This window comes from Galeopterus variegatus, unplaced genomic scaffold (genome assembly GCF_000696425.1).
Source record: "Galeopterus variegatus unplaced genomic scaffold, G_variegatus-3.0.2 Scaffold432, whole genome shotgun sequence".
In the NCBI taxonomy this organism is placed as follows: domain Eukaryota; kingdom Metazoa; phylum Chordata; class Mammalia; order Dermoptera; family Cynocephalidae; genus Galeopterus; species Galeopterus variegatus.
The window spans coordinates 47,924-67,113 of record NW_007726543.1 but is presented as its reverse complement, the minus strand read 5'-3'; the positions used below and the strand labels follow the sequence as shown (position 1 = coordinate 67,113).

The 19,190-nt window shown below is 36.6% G+C and overlaps 1 protein-coding gene across 1 annotated transcript; it reads right to left on the bottom strand.

The window, feature by feature from the left end:
- Positions 1 to 1,968: 1,968 nt before the first annotated feature.
- On the bottom strand, positions 1,969 to 9,880 carry LOC103587242 (chromosome unknown open reading frame, human C14orf28). The gene is made up of 5 exons (XM_008568695.1): positions 9,611 to 9,880; positions 6,488 to 7,012; positions 4,797 to 4,886; positions 3,252 to 3,386; positions 1,969 to 2,410 (listed from the first exon to the last, which is right to left on the bottom strand). The coding sequence occupies exons 2-5, from the start codon at positions 7,009 to 7,011 to the stop codon at positions 2,227 to 2,229; spliced, it is 933 nt and encodes a 310-aa protein (XP_008566917.1). The 5' UTR covers position 7,012; positions 9,611 to 9,880; the 3' UTR covers positions 1,969 to 2,226.
- Positions 9,881 to 19,190: the final 9,310 nt, after the last annotated feature.

Below are 19,190 nucleotides of genomic sequence, written 5' to 3'. Positions count from 1 at the left end.
TTCTGAGTAGATTATTCTGATTTCTCTAAGTGTTTATAATTCAAATAATTTTCTATACCCTCACCTTCACATTCTGTAGATAATCTAGTTTAGTTCATTCTTTTTTGGCAGCTGGCCTGTATGGGGACCCAAACCCTTGAGCTTAGTATTATCGGCAGAATGCTCTAATGAAGTGAGCTAACTGTCCAGCCATAGTTCATTCTTTTTGACCCTTTTTCTATTCACTGTTTGGTCTGCAGGAGTTAATTTCTTCTTTCTACCAACCAACCACCACTGTAACAATATACTATCTATTCTCCTTAAACCCTAACCATCTAGGGTAAAGCAGGCATACTTAATTTCCATTACACATTAAATACACTAGTGACATGAGCTACTACCTAAATAAATAATTTTACAAAAAGATCTGAAAAGTTCATTAGTAAGAGAGAATCTGGGAGCCTTGCCTGTACATGAAAGAGATAGAAAAATATGTTTTTTATTAGCATGTTCAAGGTAGTCAAGATTTTAACAAACATCTTAATCCTCACAACAACCCTGTGAGGTAGGTAAGTCATTGTTTCCTGATAAACTAGTATTATTCCAAATAAAGTGCAATTCCTAAAAGAATAAACCCGCATTAGACAGAATTTTGTTAATTATATCATTTACATATACTCTTAACATTTGTGTTTTTGTATACTTTGATTCATGCAATAAGGTATCCCAGAAAAGTTTAATATTTAAATCAAATCCTATTTAAAAATATTTGGGGAACTATTTAAATAAACCCTGGGGTGAGTTTTTTTTGTAAAATAAGTAATTATTTTTTATCACATGTAAAAAAGGAATCATCATAGTATTTACTTAAAATGAAGCATTCTCAGCAACGTTTCACCCACATTTATCCATTTTTCAGTAAGTTATCTCAATATGGCATCAAATCAACCTAAGATTTAATTTACTGAATGAAACCTTAGCAATTCAGAATATGACAGTGCACTGTGTTGTCATGTAGAAGTCCCCAAACATATAGCACTTAATCTCAACCCAAAACCTATAGCAGACTACTTATTTAAATGTAAACACTAAAATAAATGGTGATAAATTTCAAAAAGTATTCTCCCTTGAGAATCCTTTTTTCCCTTAAATTTCAAAAGAAAAAGTGATCTTAGGGTCTTTATAAAGAAGCATAATGTTCTGATAATTATAAAATTCTAGTGATTTATATTGCAAGTCAAAGCTTCATGCCATCAATTACTACTTACAAGGGAGCCAGCAGATGTTACTCCAAAAATTTAAGTATTTTTTTCTCTGTGCCAATATAAAACTTAACTAGGAAAAGAAACTTTCCCAGGCATCCATTTTTCTCTTAAATATATACAGTAAAGTACATTTCTATTGTTAGTCTAACACTTGTAAATATTCAGCAGCCTAATATCTTTTATAGTTGTCTTATCTACAAATTAAACTTTTATTAGAGCATTTATTACCATTATATTTAATTATGATAAACATTTCAGATAGTTAAATAATTTATCTGTAACAATAACTTTAATTGAGCTTGAAAGCTTAGTTAACACTTAAATCCCCTTGCAGGTTTATAATACTTTAGCAAGTGATTAAAGTATTTTCCCATTAAAAAGAAATAGTTTAAGTCCAGAAAAAATTTTCATATAAATATTTTAAAAAACTGCTGCAGGGAAATAAGGAAAATCAATGGGCAAATAAGCCATACATAATTTGTACATTCAAGTCCATACTAGATCCATAGTGCACTTTGGATTATAGTGAGGTAGGACAAAGAAATATAGTCAGATATACTTTGAACTGTTAAATTTATATAAACTGAAATACTGAATTTACTCAGGTTTTACTTTAATATCCAAAAAGAAAAATGTAGAACTCAAATGACAAATATTTTCTTGGCTTCAAAGACAGAACTATAAAAACCTCTGAGGTACATATAAATAAAAAAAATACAAAGGCCACAAGATATATTTTATTTTGACATAAAATACGCTTGTATAAAAATAACCCAGGAAATATAAAAAAGAAGTACAAACATTTTTGCATAGATCCTCTCTATATAAAATATTTACCTGGGGCTAAACACTGGAAAATACACCTCTGAAACTAGCATAGTTGAACTATTTCCTTGGATACCAAGTATACACAAAATAAAGCTCTTCATCTGGGGGAGCATGGGCAGGAGGGAAAACAATTTAATTTAGCATCAGTCTATATTTATTTCTCTGTTGCTCGAATATAAACCAATGATGACAAAAGGAGAAACTCGGGGGGTTTATTTAACAAAATTAAATTCACATTTCTGAGGCCATCATAATGCATCCAATGTCCATCAATCTGGAAGGCTGCAGAATAATGATGTTCCTCTTTGTTAAATAATGTGGCACCTTCCAATAAATACCTGCAAATTAAATGACAAAGTATAGCAGATAATTATAATACTTTGTTTTGGGGGTAAACATTCCTTGAATTCTTAACTAAGGAATAAAAAAATTTGAGACTGTTTGCATTCTATTCCCTGAAAAAGATATCTATCTGTATAAATCATGTACTGTAACTGGCAATTTGGGGTAAAATGTTTTAAAAAATCGATGTAATTTAAGAATAAAAAAATTTTTTTTAACAGATTAACTCATAACCTGTATGGTTCCATTAAAAAAGAGAAAACACACACAAAAAGCAAATGGTTAAAAGAGCCCTGTTTTCCTGATTTGTATGCAGATATTTTTATTTGTAATGATGACAAGAAATATTTTATGTTTAAATCATGACCTCCTATATATTACTGTACAGAACTTTGACTTGAAATACAAATAGTAGCCAGTATTTACTTACTGCTTACTCTGTGTCAGGCACTATCTTAAATACTTTAGCACGTGTTACCTTATTAAATCCTCACAGTAATGGCACCAGGTACATACTATCATCTATGTTTTAAAGGTAAGAAAACTGGATGTGTAAACTGGTTGAGTTATTGTTACTGTGTTACTGGTTGAGCTTGTAAAAGATAGAGCTAGGGTTTGAACCCAATTCTGTCTATGCCATAGTCCAAGTACCTAACTACTGTGTATACTGCTAGTGCCTAACTCCCTGTAATAGATTCTGATACTATTCAGAATAAATAAATTTAGAGAGCTATGATTCTTTTCAACAATATCTTCTTAAGGGCTAGTCAAAATCGTGATAGAATTAAAATTTATTTTTACTAGTTTTATAAAGTAAACAAACAAAAAGACACCTACTTGTGCTCAGATAAATCCAAATAATAAGGTACATATGCCAGATCTTCAGATTTCCAATGCTGCATATTTAAGACAACAAAAGGGGGTGCTCCATGACAGAAAACTCGCTGGGAAAATTCTCTCAAGCCACTACACCTAAAATGAAAAATCAGCATGACCATTATTACCCTTGGGACAACGGTGCCTTTCAACACTTCTGGTTTGTTTTTATGATTTCAATTTTCTAAAAAGCATAATTTCTTATTATAGGTATGGGTAATGGTGTGACTATATTATTACTTTATATACCTGTTCCCAGAAGTTAACAAGCTGTGTTCTCTATATTAGAAATGATACTTTTAAAACTCCAGGAAAAGCTAGCTATCTCTATCTACACTTATAAAAGTGTGAGTCTGCTGAACTAATATAAAACCTTTTATTTGTACATACATATATTTTTCTCTCAAAGCTGGTTTCAAATAAAGGCAGAGAGGGGAATAATATTACTCTAATTGCTTCCTTTTGCCATTATGATCTTATATTAGCATAAAGTAAAGTCCGTCTTTTTAGTATTATCAGGTATTAGGCATATGGATCAGAATACAACAAATACAATTATACAGTAAAATCTCGATTAACCGGAATGCTCAGGGCACAGTATTCTGGTTAACATTATTGAGTAAACTAAATTAACCAGAAAACCATTTTTTTTCAGTATTTGTTGGTAAAATATATTTGTTTACTTTCTGGACTTCATAAGTACAATTAACTGAGTGTATTTTTATCTTTCTCTCTTTTATTAATTAGCTGTAAGATCATCCTTCTAAAATATTAATTCTCATTGTACAATAATATAGACACAAATTGTTTTTTTTTTTCTTTTTGTCTTTTTTACTGGCCGGTAACAGGATTGCAACCCGCGGTGTCGCACCCGTACCGGGGACCGGCAACGGGATCGCAACCCTCAGTGTTGCGCCCGCGCCACACTCAGCCAGTGAGCGGGAACCAGTCACCACATGGGATCCGAACCCTCGGCGGGAGCGCCGTGCTCCCAAGCAGCGCACTCTCCAGTGCGCCACCAGGCCGGCCCTAGACACAAATTGTTAAGGGATTGGGATGACAGTGTTCTGTTCCTCTGGACTTTTTTTTTTTTTTTTTTTTTTTTTTTTACTAAGTTACATTTTGGGGTTGTCATTTACCTCTTTCTCCTAAATGAGAAGTGCAGAAAAATATCCAGTTAATTGAGGGTCCCGATTAGCTGGGTTCCGGTTAACCAAGGTTTTATTGTACCTACTCAGCACTGGGAAAAAAAGAAAAGGCATTTGCTTTATTTTCATCAATTAGCAGTAGTACTATATTCTATATAGTGATATTTGATAATGAAACTTAGCATAAGATGGTATAGTAAACTAGGTTTGTTAATAAGACTCAAAAAAGGTTAGGCTTCCTAAATACTTACGAGTTGCTATTTTATAAAATATTAACTTCAAAGAGCACATCAGCTCAGGTTTCCTTAAACACAACACAAATACTTTCATCTATATAAGTATATATACCATTACTCACCCATGCTCTCCACACAGTTCGATCTTGGAACAGAATAACTCATCCACAGCCAGTCGTATCAAGTTTCCATGTGGAATTTCTTGGGGAGGACTACAATAGTTGGAAAATACATGTAAGAACTGCTTCAACATGTTACAGGTTAATACATTATCAGGGTAACAAATTTTACAGTTAATCTGTTATTAGCAAAACCAAGTATACCAAGTACAACTTGTATCCATCTTTGTATTTCTTGCAGATGGTATAGAAACCCGTTGAACTTAATAAGCATTCCAAGAAACATTAAGTTTTTCTGTAAACTGATCCTGAAATACGCAGTTGTCGCTATTTTAAAGCATTTTTGAGAGGATTCAATGGAGGCAAACTGGTCTGTCAATAGAGCAGCTGATTAGTTGCCTGATTAAATGCAAGACACAACTATTCCTGACCTCAGTTACCTGATCTGTTAAAAAACTTTTCCCCCATATACTTCAGAAGTTGTTTTAAATACAGGATTAAAAAAATAGGCAAAAACTTAAAAAAGTTATGGAATATGATGAAAGATATTTTATTAAGTGTGAGAAGTATAAAATATTAATATTAATATAGAATTATAAATATTTCATTATAGTTTCAAAACATTTATAAATTAAAAGGTATTAGTTTCTAAAAAACAAGATACACTTCCAAAATGCTTTTTAATCTCTTATGATGTAGAGTAAGAAAATTTCTTCCACTGATAAAGAGATTTCATAATCTACATCGTCACATCAGCAATACAGGAAAATAGACAAAGTATGTTTCAGGAAAATGTGAGTTTAATAAATTAGGGTATATGGCATACATTCCCAAATGGGAACAATCTATTAGGTTGTTTTTCTAGACCATAGGGCCAAATACCTTTCTGACAACAAGGTGTTTGCGTCTGTTTTTCTTCCACTGGCAATTATCCCTTTTCCAGCTCATGTCCTTTGGGGGCTTAATGTTTCCCAGCACACCACCAGAGGTTGCCAGTTTGGCCTCCCTCCCTGTCATTTACCAGCTTGGAGGTCTGCCTTCTCTTTCAAAGCCAAAAACACTCAGCTGGCTTCCAGCACCTTTCCTAGTCAGTATAAAAGCTTTTCATTTCCACATCCCCTCTTGGTGTGAGATGCCAAGTTCAGGGTTTCTGTTTCTAATTATGCCCTGACCATGACATGAAAGAATACTTTTAATCTTCTTGTTCTAGTGGAGCTAGCCTTCCTTCAAGGAGTGAAACATTCCAAAACAGTGTTAAGTGCTCTTCAAGAGGTTAAATTTGTGACACAAAGAATTATCTACCTAGTCATATTAGTAAACTCAAGGCAAGAATAAAACATTTTGTATTTGAATAATTCATTACTTTGCTACTGAAAAGTTACCAGTTGGTTTTGTAAATTCTACGAGGTTTGGATGTAACAGACTATAACATTTTTTTCATGGGACCTGCAGAAGAGCATTGCATTTGTGTGCTTGCTTCATGCATAAGTAATTACACAGGCTCCATACTTTAAGAAGTACATTTGCAATAGAGTTGTCCCTCGGAATTTTTTTTTTCCAGAATATTTTAGGTTGGTTGAATCCGTGGATGCAGAACCCATGGGTACAGAGATCCAACTGTATATGTGTACGTATATTTAAAGCACATTCATTAAAAAAAGTAAAAGCGACAAAACAGACTACAGACAACTTACTTTATATTAATTGTGCGCTGCTGATCTTCCTGCACTCGAGTTGGGCATCGCCAGTTGGAACAGTAACTCTCTTGAATGGTAGACATAAGATTTTCAAGATTTTTTGTAAAATTATCATGCTCATTCCCAAACAAATCAATTATTAATGAAGCTTTATATACTTCAGATTTGTATTGCTGTTTTTCCATCTTGTCCCAAATCCAAAGTAGCTTCACAGTTGTAAAACTATAGGTGTCCATTAAATAAAGAAAACAGTCTACAAACTCTCTACCAAAATGAAGAGACAGTTCCCTGGGGAAACTTTCATTTTCATTAAGAATGACATACAATAACATCAAGAACCCATCTATGGTGCAGGTATTTTTCAGTCTTATTTCAACATAGAGTGGTGTACAGGATACTGCTTTGCGGCCAGCTTTGATAGTAAAAACACCTCCCCAAGGAAGAACAGGCCTCCAAAATGACCGATCTTGATTATAGTTATTTTTAATTGATGCTTTGATCTCTTCAAACAGTGTCTTCATCCTGCATTTTAAAAGTTTAAAGTGGAACATGAAAACTTGTGACTTCATGTTAAATGTATGACAGATGTTTAAATGAAAATAAATCTACCTAAATATTCAAATCAAATTTGGTTAGATGGCTTCCCAACGTAACAAAAAAATTTTACACGTGCAATTTTTGGGACAATATGCATAGTCTCTGGAAAGACCATATAAGAAGCTGCAGCCTTTTTTTGAAGTACAGAATGGACTTATATCACCAATAGGAAAACCCTGTAATAAAAAATCCTAAATGAAAATAAAACTGTTTAAAGATACAAACTAAATTTGGTTAGATATATTCCTAATGTAAACCTCCTCCTTCCTCCAAACTATAAGCTGTGCTTCATTTTCTTAATATGGGTGGTTCCACTTAAGAAACTGATATAAAGGGATTCTTAGTTGAGGTACAGAATAATGGCCATTTGGTGGCCTTTATACTACAAATTTTACCTATGGTGTAGAAAAATCATGTAATAACTCCTGTTGCTATAGACTAAATCTGGCACTTAACTCTGAATGACAACATATGAAGAATACTCATGAAAACTTTAGCATAATTAACACTGCTATTCACTTTGGGATTTTTATTTGCAATTTAGAATTGGGCTAGATATCCTATAATTTTAACTACAGAGGCCATGCTATGAAGATCTGATGTAGAACTTGATAAATATTCTGATTCTCCCCTCTGCATGTTTTGGGGAATGAACAGAAGTGTCCTCCTTCTTTAAACTGCCACTTATCCTTCCCCCAACCTTAAGGACAGCTAAGCATTTTGTTTTTAAAGCTACTGACAGTATTTTAATAAATGTGTTTGTGTCATATGTACGTTATATAAAGCAATTTTTTTTCAAAAAAAGGAATGAATACCTATTAAAATTGTATTGAAAAAATCCTTTCACTTTACTTGGGACAAACAAATGTCTAAACCAAAAACATTGTTTTCTGATATGTTACTTTTATGGAAAAATGTGTTTTTGTGAAAAAAGGGAAGAATCTGAGAAATGAGTGACTGAGGTCAGTGTCATTTTGACCATTTTTTCAAGTGCCATATCTTCCCAAGCACAGCATAAGCCCAACACTCAATAATATTGCTGTCCTATGTGTTTTAATTAAGTTTGGAATTATTTTGCAATACTAGCAGACTAAAAATTCAGTTCTACAATATATTAAACAGTGTTTTCAGCTTGAAACAAGATACTGTGGGCCCTAAATATTCAACACTATATTTAGTCTTAAGTGTAGATGTTTATATATAGCCGGCTAACAGGCTAACACACTGGTTTTAGCTAACCACTTAGGATAAGAGGGCATGACAAATCTGGAGCCTAAGAAAACACAAGCTCACTTTCTTAAGAGAAACCGACACGTTTCATGTACATAAAAAGCATAAAGCATTTAAATATTTTAAAAATGAAAATAACATGGTTTATTACCGTTGAATTTTAAAGAACTTTGTAGCAATGTTTTAGGTCACTTAAAAGCCTGAGTTCAGATTGCTAAATATTGCATTGGACAGGCGGCGTATAAATTACCTAGTATATTTCGGGCTGGCGGGTTAACTCAGTTGGTTACTAAGATAGAGGGTTCGGATCCCATATGGGCAATAAAACAAACAAAAATATCTAGTATATTTCTTTAAATTATCTTTTAGTCATGACCAAATCAAGAGTAACTTTAACTCCGTAAAGCAATGGTTATACTCGGAAAGAATTAAGCCACAGTCATATACACGGCACGAAGCTAACTTCGTTAGTCTTTTTCTGGGGAAAAAAGGCGGGGTGGAAGGGAGAGGATTGGGAGAGCTAGAGGACACAATCTAGTTTCAGCATTAACTTGGTGATTTGTTTCAAAACAAATTGCAATAAAAATGGCAAAAAAAAAAAAAGTTGCAAAGAGCTTTACTAAAAATTTTCTTAAGTTTTCACCACGTTGTCGAAAAGACTTTCGTTAGCACTGTATTGGAAGCACAGGAGGATGTACTCCACTGGCTTTATTTTCTTGCCTCAACAGGCCCTCCAGTTTGAATAAACCTGTAAAACTCCCCTAACCTCTATCTCCTTGGCAAAACACCTTTCGTTTCTTTTTCCTTTTCTTTTTCTTTTTACAGATTTCCAAGGCTGGAAATCTGACCCCAAGCTGGCCAGACCGCCTGCCCAAGTCACTGAATGCAGGACCCCCTGAGGGATCAGAGTTTCTAAGGGTCCCCTTTCGAATCAACACCCCGAAATACTCCTCTGAGAAAACTGCCACGCGCTACCCCTAGAAGTAGCGCGGGGCTTCGGGGCACGGACTAGGGAGACGCGCGACGGGCACCTTCCTCCAGCCCCTGCGCTCCGGCCACGCCCACCCTGACCCAGGCCGGCCGCGCCAAGGCGGCCTGGCACCAAGGTTTGGCTCCGCACAGCAGGCGGGTCCCCGGACCAGGAGCCGGTGAGACGGCTCGGCCCCCGCCTCTGTCCGGTCAGTGCCCCCGCTGAGAACCTGGGACTGCGAGCAAATGGGCGGGAGGGTCGGGCCGCGGAAGGCGTTCTCACACCGGCCAGTCTCCGTCCACCAGGAAGCCGACGCCTCGTACCTCCTCGGGGACCAAAAACTGCCGGTGCCGCCGCACCCGCTGCCGCCGCCGCTTGCTCATGGAGAGCCTGGGCTGCCGCCGCCGCTTCATCTACTAGCACCGCCGGCTGTCTCGGCCTCCGCCGGCGTGAGTGCTGGGCTCCGGCACGGCCTCCATCGCACACCCCGCGGCGGGAGCCACAACAGCTCCAGCGCCCAGGCCCGATTCGACTGGACCCAAAGAGCCAGGACCGCTGGACGCGTCGCTTCTTATTACGGAGGAAGATTCGGCCTGAACTCCGCCCCCCACCCCTGCCTCCAGTTTCCAGCCACCTGACGGCGCTGCTGCGCAGGCGCAAAGGCGCCCGGGGCTAATGTGCGTGTGCGGGGGGTGTGTACAACTTCCAGATTCGCCCAATGGGAACCAGGATCAGGTGCGGGGGGCGGGACCTCGCAGAGAGGGACGGGGTTCCAGTGATAGGGGGTGGGTGGGGCAGCCGGAAGTGGGCAGGGTTTGCACGGAGGCGGAGCTTTATTGGCAAACCTGGATTGGCTTTTTGAGGTTTGTACCCTTTTAGAACCTTACTGGATTTTAGTTTGGTTCTAGGTCTTGTCTTCTCAAATTCTTAAGTCAGAAGAAGAAAGCTTTGCTTTCTCAGTAAGTTATAATTATTCAAGCTTTTGATTTAAGTATATATTTAGGAAAAATTTGAATTAATGTGTTAAATGCTAACTTTAGCGTTCAAGGTAATTGATTAGTAAATATGCTGTAATTTACAATGGAGGTTAACACCATTTAAAAAAATTAGATCGCTTTAGCCCCATTTTAGAGTTGAAAAAATTGAGTTTTGGAAATGATAAATTCCTACACAGTAAGTGCAAAGCTGGAAATTGAAGTTAGCGCTACTTAATGCTAGGGTTTGTGAGCTCAACCACTATTCCTGTTCATCAGACCCTAGTTTTTGTATCCTCCCTTAAAGGGTCAAAGCCCCACATGGCTGTGCACCCAGAGAACACAGGCCACTCTGGAAAACTACATCTACCCACAATTAGAAATGGAGATGTTGTTGAGATTTTCTCCATTCAGCTATTCAACAGATGACGAGTGTCTGGAAAGTGAGGCCCAACCTCCAGAATACACGAGGGACGATGTGGAGATCTCAAGGTCAGCCTAGTAGATCAATGTGGTTCTCAGTCACAGGCTGAGACTGGGGAAGGTTGGATGCCTTCCTGACCAATCTGATGGCAGGGACCTTCTTCATGACCTTCCTCATGGACCTCTCTCAAGGAGTCTAGTGATAGAGGATGGAAGCAAGGAGAGAAGCTTGACTTACCCAAGATAATTATTGCTGATGGAGATGAGAAGAAACGAAAGTCTCTTAGAGCAGAGGTGGAAGAAAATGGCTTTGCCCAAAATAGAATAAATAATGACTCTGGCAAAGCCTGCTTTTATTTAGTCTACTGGTTTTTCTTATTATTTAACACGTTTTACAGATGAGAATACTGAGGTTCCAAGAGATTAAACAAACTAGTGTGTCAAAATTCATTTGGAAAGTATACTTTCAATATTAAACCTATCCTTTTAAGGAAAAACCCTTTAAAAAATGTTTGTAAGGGTGGATTATATGTTTAAGTGGCAATCTCTCACAAAACACGGAGTTCATTTTATACCGATTAGGTCATTCTTTTCCTGAAAACAGGCATAATATGGTGGTTGACACCATTTCTGGAAAATAACAGTAAGATGGCTCATTGTACTCTGCCCAGGCTCAGTTGTGCGGAGGAAGGATGGATTCTTTGCATACTTGGATAATTCACAAACCTCACTGAGGTCTTTAACTGAGATTTCCATTCTGCTTCCTTTCCCCTCCCCTCATAATCTGACAGCTGAGTTTTGTTTTGTTTTATAGATGTTATTGAGGTATAACTGACATACAATATATGGAGCATGTTAAAGTGTACAATTTGATAAGTTTGAAGCCATCACTACAATCAAGTGAATATGTCCATTGCCCTCAAGTTTCCTCGTACCCTTTGTAATTTCTTCTTCCCTCCCTGCCTCCTTCACTTAAGCCACCACAGATCTACTTTCTGTTAGTATGGATTTATTTGCATTTTATAAAGTTTTATGTAGGTGGAATCACATTACGTACTCTTTTTTTCTTTTTTTAGTCACTTTTTTTAAAAAAAGGAATTTAGTTTTTAATTGAAACATATTGATCGTACATATTTATAGGGTACAGAGTTATGTTTCAATACATGTATACAATGTGTGATGGTCAAATCAGGGTAGTTAGCATATTCATTATCACAAAAATTTATCATTTCTTTGTGATGAGAACATTTGCGCTACTCTCTTCTGTCTGTTTGAGAACATACAATAAACTATTGTTAATTATAGATGCCTAGCACTACCATAGGTACGCTCGTTTTTGGTCTGCTTCCTTTTACTTGTTATACCGTTTTGAGATTTATCCAAGTTCTATGTAACAATAGTTCATTTCTTTTTATTGTTGAGTGTATTCCATTGTATGGATGTACTTAATTTGTTTATCCACTCATTTGGTCATGGACATTTGGGTTGTGTCTAATTTTAGGCTATTAACAATAAAGCTATGATGAACATTTGTGTTCAAGTCTTTGCATGGACATATATTTCCTTTTCTCTTGGGTAAATATCTAGAAGTGGAATGGCTGGATCATATGTAGGTGAATGTTTACATTTTTAAAGAAATTGCTATATTATTTTCCAGAGTGGTTGTACGTGTAAGAGAGTTCCAGTTCTTCCACATCTTCACCAACACTTGGTATTTACAGTCTTTTTAAATTTAGCCATTTTAATAGGTGTGTAGTGGTATCTTGCTGTGTTTTTAATTTGCATTTCCCTAATATCTAATGATGTTGAACATCTTTATATGTGCTTATTTGCCACTGCATATCTTTTTTGGTGAAGTGTCTGTTCAGGTCTTTGTTCCATTTTTAAAAATTGGGTGGTTTGTTTTCTTAAGTTTTGAGAATTTTTTCAAAAATATATTCTGGATACAAGTAATTTATCAAATATATGCTATGCAAATATTTTCTCTCAGTATGTGACTTGTCTTTTTATTCTCTCAACAGTGTGTTTTGAAGAGCAGAGTTTTAAACTTTAATTACGTTCAATTTATTCTCTCATGGATTGTGTTTTTAGTGTTGTTTCTAAAAAAGTTCTGCCTACCTCAAGCTCACAAAGACTTTTTCTGATGTTTTCTTCTAGAAGTTTCACAGTTTCAGGCTGTACAGTTAGGTCTGTGATGCATTTTGGGTTAATCAAATTTCCATATGATTTTTATTTTAAACTTTTACTAAAACCTAATTATAATATACATAAGGAAAAGTGTATATCATTAATTATATAGCTCGATGAATTTTCACAAAGTGAGCACACATGTTGTGTGTTCCAGTTAAGTGTATCTGGATACGCATCACCCCAAAAGGTAGTGACTTAAAATAGTAACATTTATTTTGTTTGTGAATTTGTCATGTATGAATGGGATAGCTTGAAGTCTGGGGGGCTGGAATCATCTGAAGTCTCTTTCACTCACAAGTTGGCTGGGACTTTAGCTGTTTTTGTGATTGGAATACCTACACATGGCCTTTCCATGTGGCTCCTTGACTTTCTCACAGCATAGTGGCTGGTTACTAAGGTGAGTTTCTCACGAAAAGGGGTCAGGTGGAAGCTCTAGTGCCTTTTCTAACCTAGCAACAGAAGTCATGCAGTGTCAGTTCTAGTGCATTTTGTTAGCTTGAGGTGAGTCACTAAGGCCAGCTCATATTCAAGAGGAGGGAATTGGGCTTCACCTTTTGATAGTAGTTTCAAAAAATCTGTGTAAATGTTTTATTTTATTTTATTTCTTTTAAAAAAAATTTGTCAATATACAATGTGGTTGATTATTGTGGCCAGTTACCGAAACCTCTCACTCTCCTTCCTCTCCCCCTGTGTAAATGTTTTAAAACCACCACTCTTATGTAACATGCTCCCTGATCAAGAATCAGAATATTACCAGCACCCTAATTTCATCTATCATTACCTCCCACCCAAGAGTAACCATTATCCTGATTTTTTACACCATAGATTATTGTTGCCTGTTTTTGTACTTTATTTAAATGGAATCATAAAATATGTACTCTTGTGTATAGCTTCTTTCTCTCAATATTGTTTGTGAAATTCATTCATGTTGTTCTATGTAGATCATTCTTATTACTGTTTAGTATTCTATTTTGTAAATAGCACATAATTTATTTGTCCAATTTATTCTTGATAAGCATTTCAGTAGTTTCCAGTTTTGGACTAATATGAGAAGTTCTGATTAGAAATTCTAGTACATGTCTTTTGGCACTTATGTATATAATACACACATACATACGTATATATTTCTAGTAAATATCTCTTGGTACTTATGTATGTAATACACATACAAGTGTGTTTTGAGAATTCATATAGGAGTGAAATTGGGTTTAGGGCATCATATGTATAAGTTTAGTAGATACTGCCAAATAGTTTTCCAAACTGTGCCATCTGCAGTGAGTGATCATGAACATGATTTCTTAATACCAGGTTTCATGTTTGAAATGAGAAATACAATCCCCTTTCAATACCTATTAAAAATGATGTCTTTAAATTCTTGAAAGGTACCATTGACAGAAGAAGGCTGTGCTCAGATGGGTCTGTTGACCAGAATATGGCCTCTCATACATGGTGGACTTTTCACATGCTGGCTCAGGTCTCTAAGAGCAAGTATTTCAGTGAACAAGGCAGACCCTGCATACCCTCTTATGACCTAACCTTAGGAGTCTAGCTCAGTCTTTGTACACATAAGTAGATGATAGCAGATAGCAGAAGAGAATTTTTCTGCAACTGACAGATCATTTTTGTCATTAATCAGATTTCATCTAATTTGGTGTTTTAAAATTTTACCTACACCTGATAGCTCTTTCACTGACAAGTGTAAGGTTGAAATTCACATATCAAATACTTCAAAATAATAATGATGTTTTTCCTTAAACATACACAGATGTTGTTCTACTAGTCTTAATACATACTCTTTAGGATTCATATTATAATACTATCATGATACTAACTTAGATTATTAGTAAACTTTTTTTTTTTTTTTGGTGGCTGGCTAGTTTAGGGATCCAAACCTTTTGCCTTGGTGTTATAACACTGCAGTCTAAGCAACTGAATATAAACTAATTTTAATCTCACTTTTCCAAAATTTGAATTTTTGTTTTGAATCTATAAACTTTGTTGATAGACATCAGAAAAGGTCCAGAGTCCACCAGAAAGGATAATGCAGTGAGTACACTGGGGTGTAAGAGTGCCTGAAAAGGTGAGAGGAGGACATCGATATCTGAAACTAAAGTCAGAGAGCCTTGTTTCAAGAGGCTATCTTACACAGCCAGCCCATGGTGACCCCTCCAGGAGAGATCTGGGAGATTAAATACCCTGATACCACTTTCTTACCCCCTCTTACATCATGCTGTGTTGTCATTACTTCTACTATTATTCTGTTTGAAAGTGGCACCTTTTCTATGTCCCTTGCTTCGTTGATTGACGATACTGACAATTTCCATGCTGGTTGATAAAACGAATGATTTTGCAATCGCACAAAGTCAGACCTATTTTACTCCTTTCTTTTGTGCTGTGCTTGTCATACATTTTTACTGCTATATGGGAACTTAAGAAAAAAGTGTCCTTTTTATTTATCTACATGTGTTTCTGGTGCTCTTCATTCCTTTGTGTAGATGTATGTTTCCTTCTAGTATCATTTCACTTTGGTCTGAAGAACTTCCTTTAACATTTTCTGTAGTGCATGTCTGCTGTGTTGGTTTTAAAAAATGGCTGCACATTCTTCGACACTTTTTCCCTTGAGATACTGGGTCTCTGTCCCCTCCTCTTGAATCTGTGTAGGGTAGGGACTTCTTTGGCCTGTAGAGTGCCGCAGAAATGAAACTCTATGACTTCTGAGGCTAGGTCATAAAAGACCACACAGTTTCTACCTTTCTATACCTACCAAAGAATAGAAAGATCACGCAGCTGAAACCTTCCCAAATTCCTGATTCTCTTAATTGTGAGGTATAATAAAATACTTATTGTTTTAAGCAACTATTTTTTTGGAGTATTTACACATCATTAGATAAATGGAACAGAATGTAGGGTTCTGTTGTAAAACATGGGCATTGGCATTGGGACAAGATGTCAAGCAGAAATTGAAAGAGTTTTGAGTTATCTGAACCCAAGAAACTATATGGTGCTGATGACACCAAGGTCCAGGGTTTGATCCCTGTACCATCCAGCCTCCAAAAAAAGAAGAAGAAGAAACTATGTGACAAAATTCTGGACTTTGATCTGAGCTTGATGCCATAATAGGATGAGACTTTTGGAGACTCTTAGGAAGGGGGTCTTGGGAAGGAGGAACATATGTTGTGTGAGGGAGGAATGTAAATAATTTTGGGCCAGAGGGCAGACTGTGGCAATTTAGTCATTTTTACAAATTCTTTGGAATTTCTCCCATCAAAAAGTGGGGGTCTATGTTTTCTCTCCTTGAAATTCATGAGCTTGTGATTGCTTTAACCAATAGGTTATGGCAGAAGTGGTGCTTTGTAACTTCTAGTCTATGCCATAAAAGGCCATGTAGATTACCTTATATGCCAGATCCTTCGTTGTTGAAACCTTGAGCCACTATGTAAGAAATCCAACTATCCTGAAGGTCCCATGTACTCCTGGGCTCATTGCCACTATTGAGCACTTTCAGTATAAAAGGCAGCAGCTCTGAACCACAGGCTGGCAGAGCTCTTGTCGGAATAAAGCTTGTCTATCCTGTTATCAGCTGCCAGAATCTTTTCTCAACTACCTGATTCAGGAGATGCACAGGACAAGGCAGAGGGGTCTGTGATTCAATCCAACACCCCCAAAATAAAAATCTGTGGCCATCCAAGACTCAGGCATGAATGCTCATATCAGCACTATTTTATATAGCCAAAAGTGAATGCAACTCAAATATTCATCAACTAGTGGAAGGAAAAATAATATGTGGTATAGCCATACAAATTTCTTTAGCCATAGGTGAGCACCATTACCACACCTTGTGTATTCTTATGCACATTATTCAAAACACATACACACTTATACACAATTTGCATACCCAAATGGGAACACACATTACTTTTATTTTTTACTTTTATTTTTATTTTTTTTCCTTTTTACTGACCAGTAACGGGATCGCAACCCTCGGTGTTGCCCCCGCACCGCGCTCAGCCAGTGAGCGGGAACCGGTCTCCACAGGGGATCCGAACCCTCAGCGGGAGCGCCACCGCGCTCCCAAGTGGTGCACTCTCCAGTGCGCCACCGGGCCGTCCCCTGAAGGTCCCTTTCGGTGAAGCTGCATGTAGCCTCTCCAGTCCATCATCTCTGCTGAGCCCAACCTTCTAGCCATCTCTGTCAATGTTCCAGCTGTGTGAGAGAAACCATGTATATGAAGACAGATACATGAGTGAATACCACCAAGTGAACTTGATTGATGCCACAGGAATGGAAAGATCATCCAACGAAGTCCTGTGCAAATCTCCAACTCACAATATTGTGAAATATAATAAAATGTTAATTGTTTCAAGCCACTTTCAAGGCTGTTTGTTACCAAGCATAACATAACCAGAACATTTGTTGATGATGAATTCTCTCTGCTTTTGTGTTTCTGAAAATATCTCTATTTTTGCATTCATTTTTGATCGTTGTTTTTGCTACATATAGAATCCTAGATAGACAGTCTTTTTCTTTTGGTACTAAGATCTTATTCATTCTGTTGTCTTCTGGCTTACAATCTTCCTGTGAGAAGCCATCGGTCATTCTTAGTGACCCTGAATATAGTGTGCCTTTTTTTTCTAAACGTGCTTAATATTTTCTCTTTATCATTGGTTTTCAGAAATTTGATTATGATATGCTTTTATTTCCTTATCTTGCTTTGCTCCATTGAGCTTCTTGGATCTATGGGTTTATGTTTTTCATCAAATTTGGAAAAAGAATTTCTAATATCTCAAAAAAATTTTTTTTCTGCACCAGTGTCTCTCTCCTCCCCAATTACAAATAATGTAGACACTCTGATATTATCTCATAGTCCACTGAGGCTCTTTTTCTCCAGCTGTTTTTTTCTCTGTGTTTACTTAGGATCATTTTTACTCACTATCTTCAAGTTTACTTGTCTTCTCTTCAGCAGAGTGTCATCTGTGGTGAAATTAATTCAGTTAATTTTTAAAATTTAAGGTATTGTATTCTTTCAGTTGTATTATATATTTTTCGCTTTTTTTATATTTAACAGTTTTCTATTTGAGATGTCCTATTTTTCCTTAATTACATTAATGTTTTCTTTTAAATCATATTTATAATAGCTCTTATAAAGTTCTTGTTTATTAATTTCATTATCTCAGTTATTTACAGGTCTGTTTCTATTGACTAATTTTTATTTCTTGGTTATAGATTGTATTTTCCTGCTTCTTTAGATGCCTAGTAATTTTTAATGTGTGCTTTACATAATGGATGCTGTGTCGCTGTGAATCTAGATTTTGTTGTCCATCCTAATGGAGTGTTTTCTTCTGGCAGGCAGTTAATTTACTTACTTGGTTTGATTCTTTTCACACTTTTCTTTAATATTCTGTTTTGAGATCATTCTACATTCACATGCATTTGTAAGAAACCATACAGAGGCCAGTGCCATGGGGCCTTCCCAGGGCCTGAGGCTTGGAGCTGAGGACTGGACCCTACTCCCACAACCAGGCACACTGCCAGTGCCACCAGCAGTGAGGTAAGGAGCATGCTAAAAACATCACCTCCGTCTGGGTGGCCCACCACAGCCACCACAATAACCAGAGCTGCCATGAAAATGGCTAGATGCCACAACCACCATGTAGATGGTCCACCAGCCACTGGAGTGCATTGACACAAGGAGAGTTACCAGCAGAGACCAAAGAAAAGAAGAGGATGTCTCTCCCCACAAAGCCCATTCCAGAGTGACAGAAGAAGCATCTGCTCTATGATAATATTGGGGGACCTGAATACACTTCTCAACATTGGACAGATCATCTAGGCAACAAATCAACAGAGTAACCATTACTCTTTCAGAAGGAGAGAAGAAATCTAGAGTTATCAGAGGTGAGAGAGGGGAGGGAGATGGAGATGGGGAGAGATTGGACAAGAGGCATAAAGAATAAATACTATTTGTAACAATATATATGCTAGTATATTGATTTGATCAACATATGTCAATGTGGAACCCCCAAAATGTGTATAATCAATTTTGATTCAATAAAATTTTTTTAAAAAGAAATTCATCTTAATAATATAATGCAAAGTATGAAAAAAACTGTGTATACAAGTATATTCATCTACCCCAAACAATAAAGAGGTATTTCAATAGAATAATTCCAAAAACAAACAAAAAGAAGTTTTAAAAAGAAACATAGTTGATGTGCTAACAAAAGAGAGAAAATGGAATCACATAAAATGCTTAATTAAAACCATGAAAGACTGGGCCGGCTCGGTGGCGCACTGCTACAGTGCGCCGCTTGGGAAG

What these genes read in the sequence shown, in the direction of transcription:
- LOC103587242 (XM_008568695.1), bottom strand. Translation starts at nt 7,011, where the DNA reads ATGAAGACACTGTTTGAAGAGATCAAAGCATCAATTAAAAATAACTAT. An exon ending in CAGCGCACAATTAATATAAA is followed by an intron (nt 4,887 to 6,487) that starts GTAAGTTGTCTG and finishes CAACTATTGTAG; the next exon opens with TCCTCCCCAAGAAATTCCAC. An exon ending in GAACTGTGTGGAGAGCATGG is followed by an intron (nt 3,387 to 4,796) that starts GTGAGTAATGGT and finishes TTTTCATTTTAG; the next exon opens with GTGTAGTGGCTTGAGAGAAT.